Consider the following 14,400-nt stretch of genomic DNA (forward strand, 5'->3'; position numbering starts at 1 on the left):
TCCATGCTGTGTTGGATATTATAGCTTGTCAAAATAAATGTCAAGAGTTTCTCCCTATTGAAAATGCAAACTTACTGCAAAGAAATTTGTGTGTCTATCCATATTTATATATTATTTGGCTTACATTTGTATAAGTTGTATGCGTACAAAAAATTAGTTACTTTCAATTTTGTACAACGCTAATTTTAATTAATATCTCACATTATTAGGCACATTAGGCATATGACTGCATTTAATGTTAACTTTAAAGGTGCGGGCCCAAAATGCAATCTGAAAGTAATAAGCCAGAAATATTTCTCTGTTGATTTTGCTATAAAATTAGTAAAATACGAGTACCTCTTCACCGTCAATATTATCACAGAAACTTAAATCCAATAACTGCAGCTTTCCACATTTCACCAGCACCCTGCAACATTTCACTGCTTATTTACATTTCACACTCGAAGAAAAAATATAATGAAACACTTACTCATAATACCGTTCCTTAGATATTCCTGAAACTCCCATCAGGTCTAACTGTTCCAAGTTACTGCAAAAGTTTGCAATATTCTCCACATCACTGTCGGTTATTCCACGTACAGTGGCCAAAAATAGTTTCTTGAGTTTAGTGCAACTTAATAACAATTTTTTTAAACTATCTCCAAGAGAGACCTCCCGTAAACTAAAACGATATCAATTAATTTCTATTATTTATAAGTATTGAAAGCATGTACCACCAGCCAAAATCAACTTCCTCCAAATCATGGCATTTTGATAATGCCTCCAAGCCTACAGACGACAGAAAACGTGACTTCCACAAGTCTAATGAGATTAAACTTTGGTTATATTGCCCTATATGCTGAGCCACTGCGTCCATGTTAACAGCTATTCCGCAAAATGCTAATCCGCACGAATGTAAATACATGCGATATTTTATTAAACGTGTAATAATAATAGTGCTTACCTAAATTCAAGTGTTTTAATTTTCGATTATTTTCTAACATGGTTAGTATCAACTCTGGTTCGATTACCGTTTGAAATAAATCTAATCTTTCCAGATTCTTTAAATTTGCCAAGCAGGAGAAGTTCAGTAGTGGCGGATCTGTCGAACAATTTCTCAGGGAAAGTTCTAGTTAGAAGATGCATATTATTTAATTAACGGATTTACAATATGGTGAAAACTCGATTCCAGTACCTCTTAAGTTGTCGCATACTATTCCCAAAGTTTCAATACAACTTGCATTTAAAATCTTGCATGAGTCCAATCTTAAGCATATCAGACTGTCGCCTCTTTGCTGTATAAATCTAATTGGAAAATTTAAATAGTGTAAATTAAAAAAAAAATGTTATTACAATTAAATCCTCATCCTCTTACGCACTTCTTAAATTCAGTTGGGGAAATAGTATTAAATAAACCACACCATGATAAATCCAATTTTTTTAAAACAGTAGCTCTCTTTGCTAAAGTGCATAATAAATCGCTTGATGTGAGATGCCAATATGGTTTTAAATTCAGTTCGCTGTACAGCAATGGATGTGTGGAAACGTCAAAGAAGAACTTGGAAACTTGTCCAACTAAGAATAGCGATATTAAATCCAAGTAACTGAATATTTTCAACATAATCTCAAACTGTAAAGCACAAAAAAATGCAATTATTTGTGACGGATTATTACAACCTTCGTATTGGTTACAACCGTGGGTGCCCGCAAATAGCCGCTGGCATTGAGTAAACTTCTTAGTCAAAAGGATAAATGGGAATGGAAAATCTTCGCTATTGCGGCCACCGAGGGTTACAAGTTAAAAATTAAATACACACCGGCATATCGTTGAGTCCAACACTTTTGTAACAATATTGGAGATCAGGCTCGTCCTTTAATACTTCAGTGCTATTACTTAAAACGTTCAGGAATTTATTAAGGTCGTTCGCGAAAAACTCTCTCAAATGTTTATGATAGTTGCCTTTGATATTTGGCCGAAATTGAATTCTTTGTAATTTGCGTAAAATGGAACCTGAAAACATCGAAAATAATTTAAGAACGTATTTATACATAAACATCAGTACAGTGAATATAGGATTTTCGGCCTTGAGTCAATTCACTTTAAAGTGCCAACTAAAAAATAATACAAAATGAGAACATTGGCGGCATTATAGCGCTGAGAATCTTATACGTCAGTTGCGAGTGTACGCCTGGATTAGAAAATATAATCATGGTTTTGCATGATATTCTGACTGAAGCCATGCAAACGTGGACGTACGAGTAATAAGTGGCATGTTGGTATGTCGGTACTAAATAATAGAAAATCCGACTTCTATGATATTGTGATACCATAAAAAATATATATATACAAAAAAACTATATACTTAAAAAGAAAAACTATATGGAAGATGAAGTGAAGGAAACATGAAATTGACGTGGAAGTTGGGAAAGATGCCGCGGAACTAACAGATAGCAAAGAATATATTAACTAATAATATTTAACTGTGAATATTTAGAGAATAAAGTATTAAATAGCATAGTACAAATATGGCGGGAAAAAGATGTTATCACGAAGTTTAGAAAACAAAATTGCAAAGAAAATATGATTTACATATACATAGAACCGAGTCGATAGCTTTAAAGTGAGCTCTTATATATTCCATTAAGCTTTGAATTTATTAGCTTAATAAACAATAATAATAATGTGTAAAAATATGCACACATTTTAATCAATATTATAAAATATTAGTATATCGACCGATTATAGAACTGTTTCTTACTTTCCAACAAAAATACTTTTGCATGCACAAGTTAAGGAACTATAGATTCAGTAAAACAATCGCATTGCTTTGTATTATAATATTGAAATGCACTTACGGGCATCAAAAATTATCGTGCTAAATAGGAAACAATCACTAAGCATAAAATAATCATAGTTATTATTATATATATGTGTATGTATGTGGGTACGATGGAGAGGCAGATCTATATGTGTCTGCAGCGACAGCCAAGCTGCGCTTATGGCCTTAGACAGCCCTCCAACCACATCAGGGGTAGTCAAGTCCTGTAAATCCAGGCTGAACTATGTCGGTAGACATAATAGCCTGATGCTAACATGGGTCCCGGAACACGTGGGTATCGCGGGTAACGAGACCTCTGACTCCTTAGCTAAGATGGGCTCTGAGGCCAACTTCTTTGGCCCAGAGCCCGTTTTGAGACTCCCTTCTGCGGCCATCACAGCCACGGTTAGCAAATGGGTAACTACCACCCACAAGCGAGCTTGGCAGGCTGAGAGAGGCTGCAGATGGACTAAACTGATGTTACCTGTCAAGTCCGATCGACTGTCGCAAAACCTTCAGTCATTAAGCAGAGGGCAGTGCAGACGGCTGGTTGGACTGATGATGGGCATCTCAGACAGTGTACTCTGCCCAGATTGTGAAGAGGAGGATGAGACGGCGGACCACTTCCTGTGCGTCTGCCCCGCCTTCGCTCGAATCAGGTTTGAGGTAGATTTAAAGAAAATTAAAAGGGAATCCAAGTGTAGTACAATGGACTCAATTAATGTCTGAGTGCTGCACTTGCTAGTTGTCCCGACAACAAAAAAAAATGTATGTGGGTCTCTGACTGGACATGACAGAAGATCAGGAGCTCCCGACATTAACTGCGCTACTATGCGCAATACCGAATCGAGAGTTTTGGTACAAGACAGATTATCTAAGGCCTTTAAAATACAGACTGGAGTTGGGCAAGGCGACACGCTTTCCTCAACCGTTTTTAATCTTTTACTCTGCTTCGCAATAGATGAAGTAACTGATGCAAAAAGAAATTGGCATAACAGAACTACACAAATATACGCGTACGCGGATGATATTGCGAAAATCAGCAAAAACATTAATGCATTAGCAAATACTTTCAGTGACATGGAAAAAGCAACCGGTAAAATTGGATTGAAAATTAACGAGGAAAAAACAAAATACATATATGTTGATGTCCCGAAGAAATTATCTGGTACCGGCCACAAACAAAATCGAAGCTTTTCTATCGTGCCTGGGTTTCGAACATGTGTATAAACTATAATGAAGAGAGGACTTATTTTAGTTGGTCCGATCTATTTCTTAGGAATCTAAGTTACCCTGAAAGCAACATCTAATGGATCACTTATCTAGGCAGGGCTTAAAAATATTGCTGCACTAATGCATTTTTGCGTTGTCTAAAGTTTGTAAATTTTCGTGTAGTTATTGATTCTATGAGTATGCTTTGGATATTTTTGTAGGCCTGGAGTATAGATAAACTAGTAATAGTTATAAAAATTATCTACGTACATTTGCGTTGACGTTCGTAATAGTCGACTATTCGTTGGGCGCTTTCAATATTCACCTTTCTACCTCCTAGTAAAACAGCATCGATTTCCGTAAAGTAACCCAAACATGAATGATTAAATTCTAGTCTTATAGTTCTAAAAAATTAAATCGGTGAAATAATTAAATTTTTTTGGGCAGTAGTTAAAAAATTACCTAGTGGGCAAATTCATTTTTTTCAGTTGCGGAGAAAAACGGCGTACTTTGTTTACAGTATGAGGTGGAGGTTTGTATAATTTATCAGCTTCCCAAAGACAAAACCAAGTTTTGGTTATGCTATATGCCCAAATTCGAATTAAGGCTCCGGGATTGAATGTTTCAAATACCGCTATTTCCTCTGGAATAACATACTCCTCGAAATATACAACTATCGCGTGAAATAAATTTTACTTTTTAACTTAACATAACATAACTCATTTGTAATACATATTTACCAATATAATCATCCGCTGGAATATTTGGAAAGTTTTGAGGCTGAATTTCTGGAACATAACTTGATGCCTTTTTCCACCAATCGCCGTAAGTACGCTTTAATTAAAATTGTAAAAAAAAGTATTTTTGTATGATACACATATATACATATGTATGTATTCGAACCATTGCATATGTTTCTGGAAAGTCCCCATATTCTGGATACTTCCGAGGTTTACCCGTAATGTTAGGAGCTGTATAAGATATACTGTAATCGCTGCCATATTGCGAGCTAAAATCCGCTACATCCTGGGCGTATTGGTCCAAACGATAACCAGCATAACAAAATCCCTCTGAAATATTCATTAGTTCCGAGTCCTTAAAAGTATTGCATAGCTCATTATCCGCCTCAGAGCTCGACTTAAAGAAGTCGACAATAGCTCCAGCTTCTGTTTTGCCCACGTCCTCATCCGATGCAGACGACATTTGATAATATCTTTAATAACCTATGACTTTATTTTTCAATATAATATGGCTTTTAATTAGCCAAACTATTTTTTTAATCTTTTGTATTGCGTCATAAAGATTTTTCCTTTCGCATACTATTTTCAATACTTCATAATAAAAACACTAATTAATTGAAAACACAGGACAATGAATTTCTTCAGTTGACGTTTTGAGAGAAACAGCTGACAAAATCATGGCCGTGTTCCTGGCAATGAAGAAATAATTATACAGGGTGGCCCATATGTATTTCTTGTTAATCCTTTCAACTCCGATTTTTTCTCATGCCTTGAAATCTTTGTTGCTCTTATTCATGTTGTATTCATTGAAGGCATGGTAAACAGATTTATAGAGGTGTACTACGTGACAAACCGTTATTCGTCTCTGAGCGAATTTGACAGATGGGCTGATGTCACTTGGAATGGGTTTAGGAAAATTTAGCTTGCGCTAGTGATATACGAAAAAATAAAATAAAATAAACACAGTTAATATGCCAATGCTCATACTATGGCAACAGTTTGTTTACGAATACGGTGCATACGAATGTGCAAAAGTGCGTAGTTTTATTGTGCGTTATTTGAAGTGATTTTTTTTTAAATTAAAGTTGATAATTTTGTCTAAATGAAGTGCGCGGTTTTAAATTGAGACATAGTAAAAACCATAGGCAACCAATCTTGAAGTTATCTTGATTCAGTCAGTCTAGGGGCCAGTGATACTACACTCACATTTATTCACATTTAGCTTTTGCATGTTATTTAAATATAGCTGCGAAATGATGTGCTCCATTGCTTTCGCCTGCTCTTCCTTTTCACAAACAATTAATTCTCCTTCCTTTCCCCGAAGTATTCTGCATAAAAACGCAAACAAACTGCATTCGGAGGCTTTATATTAATTTGTGATTTCACAATTTAACACACGACACTTCGTTTTCATTAGTTTGATTAGTTTAAATCTCACAAATCACAATACTACCAAGCCATTCACTGAATTTTCACAAACATGTAATTTCTCCTAATTCTGTTTGTTTTGTTAATTTGTTTTGTATTGCAAAATCGCAGACTTGTCAAAATCGCGAAAAATAAAGTAACTGTTTTAATGACGCCACCTGAGTTATTCAATTTGCCTTGGTCTTGTATCACAGGGACCCAGATATTCGCTGTGAATAAAAGTCGATCACAAAAATCGACTATATTAATAGTTTCATATCTACTAGATTTTTATAAAATATTTCCTTGTGTTATTGTTATATTCGTTATCAGTTGACGCGATGGCGGTAAATATATGCCGTGCGTGCTTAATTGAGAAACAGTTTTCGGAGCTTTATGATTGGTTCTTGTCAGTAGATATTATGAATGAATCGTTAACATATCAGAAATGTTTTACAATTTGTACCCAATTGGATGTTGAAAAAGCGGATGCTACATCATCCTACTATGAGAATATGCATTTTTTATGCTCTGACTGCGTTCAAGAGTTAAGAATTTCATATCACTTCTTAAGAAAAGCACAAAAATCGGCCGAAGAATTATACTTCCTATCACAAAAACATGATAATGTAAATGTTGCCGAAACAAATGAATTTGAATATGTAAATATACAAGAATCGCGTAAAAGCGACTTTTCTGCGGATTTATCGCCAAATGCGAAGGTTTGTAGTGTATTTTACTGTACAGTTTTTATACACCTGTAGTCCGTAGTAATAATTATATTTATATCCAGCACATAGCTCGTGAAAGCATTACTAAAACGGGAAAAGTAAGTTTAACATTGATCGATGAATGCAAATCAGAAAATTGTAAACAATCGGATCCTGACGATAGCCTATTGGGTAGTCCTATATTGCAGCCTAAAGATATACCTCCTAAAGGATCGACTGATAGTATAAAGAAATGCATAAAAAGTGTGGATAATTTAAAGCTTGAATCAGAGCCGACGTTGAATCCTTTTGATTGCAAAACAGATTTTAAATTAGAAACGGTATTTACTACAAAATTATTATACCAACTTTTATTAAATAATAATTTATAATATATTATATGTATATTAGGTCCAGGATGTACATGACGAAACTTTTGCAAAAGAACATATTTGCTTACAAGAAAAGGAAACATCTGAAGAGACAATTTATCTTGTGGACTGTAATGCCCATTTATTGAAAAATGAAAACTCAAAATCCAATTCCAAAAGAAATACAACGGAAAGAAAAAAAATGAAAGCGAAAAATATTAGTATTGAATATATGCAAACTCCTTGTGAATATTGTAAAAAACTATTTCCGGAGAACAAGTTAAGAGAGCATAAATCGCGTTATCATAGACCAAAGATCTTCCTTTGTGACATTTGTCGTAAGTAATTGACAGTATTTCCCGTTCAAAGGCTAAGTAATTTTTTGGCAGCAAGTTCTTTCAGTATTGCAAACAACCTGAGACGGCATCAACGCACACATGACTTAAATCGTGAACGAAACTTTTCTTGTAGCGAGTGTGGACGTAAATTTTTTACGGAAGACGTTTATAAGACACATATTAAAATACACCTGTCAACGCGTCAAGCCAAATTCCGGTGCACTCAATGCGATAAAGTGTTTATGCACAAGGGTAGTCTTACTCTACATCTTCAGAAACACACAGGCCCGAAAAATGAGTGTAGCGTTTGCATGAAACGTTATGTTCGAAAAGTGGATTTGGAAGTTCATATGCGGAACCATTCCGGTGACCTGCCCTACCAGTGCTCTAAGTGTGAAAAGGCATTTATGACAACCAGTGCTTTAAGAAAGCACGAGTTACTTCATAATGGTATCCGATATAAATGCGATATCTGTAATAAAGAATACTCACACCCCTCAAAACTTAGTCGTCATCGATTGGATCACACAGGTCTACCACTAAAGTGTGCTATGTGTGACAAAGGATTTGCCGAACCTAATAAGTAAATAATTTTTATTCTAATATTTTTACATACTGTTACAGAAGTCTCAAATTTTTAGGATTCGACGGCATATCAAAAGTGTACACAAGGTGGAAGATATTTCGCAAATAAATAAACTCACCATTAAAGTATCAAAAAACGATGAATAATCGACAAAGGATCGAAACAGTTTAGAGTTATGTTAGTTCTATAAATTTACTAGCCTAAGTTTTCATTTCGGATATGTTACAAACAAAAGCTCTAAGATTTTTCTGTTGCACTATTTATTTTATTACTTTATATTCTGTGCGAGTGCACACCCAAAATAATATAATACAAGATTACGTGTTCCGAATTCGGTGCGACGTCATCGTGGAAGAATAGGAAAGGAAGGGAAATGACTTGTTTTTTATGAAGAAGAGTAAGCGAAAGCTATAGAAACTGCCAAACACAGGAAATTAGGTTTGTTCATGTAAAAATTATCCAGTAAATTAATTTCCGAGAATGCGCTCTCAAAGAGAAAATCATAAAAAAAGTACATGAACGCAAAACCAGTAACAATTTGGAAGTTTTACGAACAGCAAATTCAATTCGTAAATTTTAGTTTGTGTTTATTTCTACTTTCCGATCAGCTGTTTTTCTCATTTGCAAATTCTTACACGTAAAAAGTTATCCAATTGTAGCAATTGTTACAAATTTTTTGCTTCATGAACAGACCTATTATGTACACACCTACTTTCTTGCTACAGTGTCATTGGCAAAAAAAAAGCTGCGATTGGAGGCTTTATATTCATTCGTGCATTCACAATTTTACACAGGGAACTTAATGTTCATAAGTTTGTTTAATTTGAAAGTCACAAATCGGAAAATTACAATAATAACAAGCCATTTACTGAATATTTACAAACAAGTTGTTTTGTTTTATTATAACTCATGCCGGTGGATAAAATCCTGAAAAATAAAGCAGCGGTTTTCGGAAGACGCCACCTCTAGGATTCTGTGCATCGTGCATTTCTACTCTTATTTACTACATATTTACTAAAGCTAATTGCAATGTCAGGCCAATTTGAGCCGCTAAAAATGTATTTCATTTGGTGCAGATTGGCGCAATCGTGAAGATAAAAAAATACAAAAAGGCCGTTAGAAATTTGTGTTTTATTTATAATTGTCATTATATGGTATGTACAGTGGCTCAATAAAGAATTCGGACACCCAAGTGATATGGTTTTAAATCAAAAAATATATATTTAAATACAAATCTAATGAGTTTATTTTCGTTCGTCGAGCGTATTTTGCAAAACTACAAAAAACATAAACAAACTTCAACACATTCGTACATAGAAAGTACCAACATAAAAACTTAGCAAAATACATAGCAAAAAAGAACTCGGACATTTATATAAAGTGGAGTTAGGTAAATAATATTTAAGAAAAAACAGTGTAATTAATATTTAATCGGTAAGCCTTTATTTTTTTCTCACAGCTTTCAGACTTCTTCAGACTATTATTAAAGAAGAATTAGCATCTTCTAGGTCTTTCTCGCTTTTTCAGTTTGAGTGTGGAGTGTGTTGAGTGTGGAGGTGTCTCAAGTACTTTAGGGCAGTTGTATATAAGCCATAGACGCTTATGCTTGCGATCGTTGTCTTGATGGTATCAGGGAGTTGTCCTTAATTCCCAACATTTCAGCACTTGGAACAAAATTTTCTTTCAAAATTGTTATGAATTGTTTGTGGTCCGTATTGCCGTTAATGAAGCACAAATTTATAATAACAGCACCGGACATACTATCCCATACCATTACCGACCCACTCCCATGTCTAACTGTCGGATGCTTTCCCGAACGGTTTTATCCTTTTCATGATTACAAATAATTAAAATTTTGATTTCAATTGAGCTTTGTCCACGCTGTCTACCCATGTTTATAATTGGGATTTTTATTCAACAAAACGCGACTGAAATTTTATTTTAATTCATAAAGTTTGGTTCTTTCTTTGCGCTGTTCTACGGAGAGCAAATTAATTATGGGATTCCCCGTTTTACAATCCCCGCCAAGCAATCGCAACAATGCGAGATGTCCGACTTCTTTTTTTACACCAATTTTGCGAATGCTGCATGATCAATTTTTTATATCAAGGAGGTAATAGATTTGTAAATTATTATTACTATTTTTAGAATATTATTTGAATACCCAATAGAAATATAAAAATATTTAACTTGCATTTTTTACACTAATTTTGAAATTAGCATGCAGCTGCTTTGTATGTCCGAGTTTTTTATTGAGCCACTGTAGGTGTGCACTTATATGTGTTCCTCGGAAACGGCTTTCAGAAAACTGAATTAAAACAATTCCTATAAAATCCTATAAACCTATAATATCTAACATTATATTTATTACCACTTTTGGGCATTAGTTTTTTAGCGAAGCAACAGAACATCCTTCAATAGACCTCTTCGTTTCACCAAGGTTTGGCAAGTGGCGAATAGTTGAAACAACTGGTATAAACATATCTTGGTAGCGCTGGTTTAAATTACATTTGTTTATTGAAATAGTGAGTTATACCAGTTTATATCTTACTCGCTAGCGCCGAATCTTGCTCGCTAACTTTGTTGTTGCTTTCACATGCAAATTTTTCGCCAAGTGAACAGAGCCCAGAGATGGCGAGCAGAATTTTGGGAGTCACCTTTGACAGCTTGCTCTCCTTCTCAGCGCACACAACCGCTATTGCAACGAGAGTACAGAATCGCAACAAGGTCCTCAAGTCGCTCGCCGGCAGCACTTGGGGCAAAGACAAAGAAATGTTGCTGTCGACTTTCAAAATAATAGGCCGAACGGTTCTCAACTATGCCGCGCCTGTCTGGTCGCCTGGAACCAGTGATACGCAGTGGACGAAGCTACAGACCTGCCAGAATACTGCCATTAGGACCGCGACAGGATGTCTCCTGATGTCCCCAATTCAACACCTACACGATGAGGCCAACATGCTCCCTGTTAAGGAGCACAACAAAATGCTCGGCAAGCAGTTTCTGCTAGGGTGTCAACGCAGGCCTCACCCATGCAGACACCTGCTCGAGCCCGAGCCACCTCCCAGGCACATCAGGAGACACTTCCTCAACTACGTGGACGAGATCCTGGACAAAACAGACAGACCACTCCAGGATGAGACAGTATACAGACAGACCATTAACGACATCCATCAGGAGACCCTTACCATCTTCCTAAGCTCCCGACCCCCGAATGCCGTTATCGGAGTCCAACCACCACCCATCGCAGATGAAGAGCTTCAGCTTCCCCGAGAGTCCCGCGTAATCTTGGCACAATTACGTTCTGGATATTGTAGCAGGTTAAACTCCTACCTATCCAGAATCGACCCCGACATACTAAACATATGTCCAGCATGTGAAGGCACCCCGCACGACACTAACCACCTTTTCACATGCCCCAACAAACCCACTCATCTAACACCCCTCTCCCTCTGGACCCAACCCGTCGAAACAGCCAGTTTCCTGGGCCTACCGTTAGATGAGCTAGACGAAGACGACCGGTAATTACACTACACTGACAGGGCGAAGATACTGCTACAACAACAACAACATGGCGAGCAGAGAAGTGGCGAATCAAAGGCGTCTAATATCTGTCTGTGAGGACATCTTCAGATCTCTAATTGTGTTAATATTAATTTTCAAAATTTATACGATAACTCTTGTCACTTATATATTTTTTACCTGATTAAATTGTTGAAACATTTTATTAAGATATATAATTCATTGAATGTGTAGTTATAAAAATAAAACTTGGACATATTTATATTGTATTACTATAAAAGAGAAAGATGTTAAGTTTTCCAGGTACTAAACAGTTTTAGTAAAAGAAATATGATTAAATTTTTAGTTCTGCATTCATTGTTCTTTCACTTGCCGAGCAACATTGCACCTTCTCATGAGCAAATTATTTATTGCAAAGAATGCGTGGTCTACTTCCACTTATAATGATCATATTTCATAAGACCAAATACATAAAGATAACTAATAGAGGTTTGCATTTAATTATATTACTTACATTGACATTGTAATACTAGTTGGTATTATTTACTTCGAATAAATTTTTTGCATAACCGATTGCTGGATCTGTAATTAATATTATTTTTCATTTTCTGGATTCTTCAAAACTTCAACTATTCGTCCTCTATGTTCCTTTGTTGTGTTTATTCTCACTACGAGTTTTTCTACTTCTTTATCCTGTTTTATTTTATGGACAGCTTTAATATGGCGCTTAATTCTAAAAACATATAAGAAAAATATAATAGAAATTAGATAAGTACAAACATATTGTTGATTAATACAAAAAACTTACTTGTAAGCATCTGGAAATTGTTTTTCACATGAGCCACATTTATAAGGTAAACCAGTGTGCTGCATGCGATGTAAATAGTATTTGTCATATTTTGAGAATTTTGCTCCACAAGTTAAGCAAGTGTAACTAAAGTATCCCTCATGATATTGCAAGTGCCTATTTAAGATTCGTTTGTGGATAAACGATTTGTCACATATATGACACTCAAACGGAGATTCTCCCGAATGAGTTCTCAAATGGGTGTCCAAGTCTATTTGTCGCACATATCGCTTTTGGCAAATATGGCATTCTAATGTGGCTCCTTTATGATGAAGTTCATGGATTGTTAGACCGCTTTTATGAAGAAACGATTTTTCGCATTGAGTGCATTGATAGATCGGTTTCCGGTTGTCTTCATGCGTCTGTATGTGTCTTTTGTATGTATACGGCGTTGAAAATGTTTGATTGCATTTGTCGCATGGGTACCTTTCCCGATTTTCTGTGTGACTAAGTTCATGATTCTTTAGTCCACCTGCTTCTCTAAAAGTTTTTGCTAATAAAGTAATACTAATAATTTAGTTATGGGATAAAAATGATGAATATGCAGTAATTTACTTACGGCAGGCTTGACAAAGAAATATTTTAGGTTTGTGTCTGGGCTTATGATTGCTTAAAGCCTTTCTCGTCATGGTTTTCCCGCAGTCTTCGCAGCTGACAAGTTCATTAATTCTTCGTAAAATTTTCTTAGCAGGATTAGACCCATTTTTTACTCTGCTTCTCTCCTTTACACTTTTCAAAATTCTGGGAGAAGAGTTATGGTGATCACTCTCATTTGATAAAACTACCGTAGCTTCGTCCATACAATGCTCATACGGTTCGTTTGCCAATTTTTCGTCCATATTTTCTTCGCGTTTGATGTTATTTGACATATCTATTCTAGCATCGTCTATAAAGCGTTCGTCCCACACATTTGTCTCCTTTATATCTTCTTTACAGTCCTTTTGAAAAAATAAAAATACTTATTGGGTTATTCTACGGAAATTATAAATAAAATACCTTCTCCACTGACTTATTAGTTTCCATTAGCTTCACTTCTACTGGAACCCATTCAAAATTGCTTTCGATGCTCTCCAATTCAACTTTCTCGGCCTTTGCGCAACGTAATTCATTATCGGCTCTCCTCGCTTTTTCAATGAAATCATAAGCGTCTTTGAGCTTCTGGGTGCAGTAAAGGCACAGGTATTGCGTTCGGGCTTCATCACATTCGATTCCGTCATCTTTAAAACTGAGATTGATTTGTGTGCATTTACAAAAACACTCTTTGTATGACAAAACGTATTCCAAGGAATCAATAGGCTGTCGCCAATCTAATAGATGAACTCGATCTTCTGTCGCCAGACAAGCACGACATATCTTCACTGAATCCATTTAAATTTGACAATATTTGGAAATTATGATATCAAAGTAAATATGCCCAGGAAGTGCCTTGATTCCATAAAATTAAGCTTTATTTCTACAAATACATAGCGGTGTTTTCTTACAAATAAATAACAAATATCCAACGGAGAGCGTACTCAAGGCGAATATGCTAAGGTAGTCATCAAAGCGAATTGAGTACTACTGGCAGAGAGTAAATTCTGTTAACTTTCTTACCCGCGTTTTGATGTTATTTGACATTTAACCTGCCCATTCCTTCCTGAGCCTTCTCTATCAATTTACGTTCTTTGCTACTGGTGGAGTCTTCCCAAAGCAGTTACTTTATTTTTCCCGATTTGGCAAGCCTGATGTCCGGTCCCTTACCAATACAAAACAAACTAAAAGGAAGGGAATTTGCATGTTTGTAAAAATTTAATGAATGGCTTGGTAGTATTGTGATTCTTGAAATGTAAACTATTCCAAATTTGCAAACACTCTTCTGATCGAACGTATCTG

General features: G+C 35.6%; 4 protein-coding genes across 7 annotated transcripts; 2 read left to right on the top strand and 2 right to left on the bottom strand.

The window, feature by feature from the left end:
* Positions 1 to 85: 85 nt before the first annotated feature.
* Positions 86 to 5,637, bottom strand: LOC129237056 (F-box/LRR-repeat protein 4). 4 transcript variants are annotated; one of them, XM_054871452.1, is made up of 12 exons: positions 4,914 to 5,637; positions 4,751 to 4,844; positions 4,473 to 4,683; positions 4,281 to 4,414; positions 1,797 to 1,990; positions 1,359 to 1,609; positions 1,175 to 1,284; positions 1,011 to 1,108; positions 714 to 943; positions 470 to 661; positions 337 to 406; positions 86 to 270 (listed from the first exon to the last, which is right to left on the bottom strand). In XM_054871452.1, exons 1-12 carry the CDS (start codon positions 5,211 to 5,213, stop codon positions 190 to 192), a joined length of 1,965 nt encoding a protein of 654 aa, XP_054727427.1. In that variant the 5' UTR covers positions 5,214 to 5,637; the 3' UTR covers positions 86 to 189. The 4 variants fall into 4 exon arrangements, with proteins under 4 accessions (XP_054727427.1, XP_054727426.1, XP_054727428.1 ...); XM_054871451.1 differs by having other exon boundaries at positions 717 to 879; positions 944 to 1,108; positions 4,914 to 5,635; XM_054871453.1 differs by having other exon boundaries at positions 714 to 879; positions 944 to 1,108; positions 4,473 to 4,653; positions 4,914 to 5,634.
* Positions 5,638 to 6,417: 780 nt separating this feature from the next.
* On the top strand, positions 6,418 to 9,623 carry LOC129237058 (zinc finger protein ZFP2-like). Its single transcript, XM_054871455.1, has 5 exons — positions 6,418 to 6,879; positions 6,951 to 7,208; positions 7,279 to 7,576; positions 7,628 to 8,159; positions 8,218 to 9,623. Exons 1-5 carry the CDS (start codon positions 6,499 to 6,501, stop codon positions 8,306 to 8,308), a joined length of 1,560 nt encoding a protein of 519 aa, XP_054727430.1. The 5' UTR covers positions 6,418 to 6,498; the 3' UTR covers positions 8,309 to 9,623.
* Positions 9,624 to 11,006: 1,383 nt separating this feature from the next.
* On the top strand, positions 11,007 to 11,891 carry LOC129237065 (uncharacterized). The gene has a single exon (XM_054871464.1). It carries the CDS (start codon positions 11,082 to 11,084, stop codon positions 11,682 to 11,684), a length of 603 nt encoding a protein of 200 aa, XP_054727439.1. The 5' UTR covers positions 11,007 to 11,081; the 3' UTR covers positions 11,685 to 11,891.
* Positions 11,892 to 12,196: 305 nt separating this feature from the next.
* LOC129237059 (zinc finger protein 91-like) lies at positions 12,197 to 14,048 on the bottom strand. The gene is made up of 4 exons (XM_054871456.1): positions 13,525 to 14,048; positions 13,088 to 13,466; positions 12,490 to 13,021; positions 12,197 to 12,414 (listed from the first exon to the last, which is right to left on the bottom strand). The coding sequence occupies exons 1-4, from the start codon at positions 13,894 to 13,896 to the stop codon at positions 12,276 to 12,278; spliced, it is 1,422 nt and encodes a 473-aa protein (XP_054727431.1). The 5' UTR covers positions 13,897 to 14,048; the 3' UTR covers positions 12,197 to 12,275.
* Between the last annotated feature and the right edge of the window lie 352 nt (positions 14,049 to 14,400).

This window comes from Anastrepha obliqua, chromosome 2, assembly GCF_027943255.1.
Source record: "Anastrepha obliqua isolate idAnaObli1 chromosome 2, idAnaObli1_1.0, whole genome shotgun sequence".
Taxonomy (NCBI): Eukaryota; Metazoa; Arthropoda; class Insecta; order Diptera; family Tephritidae; genus Anastrepha; species Anastrepha obliqua.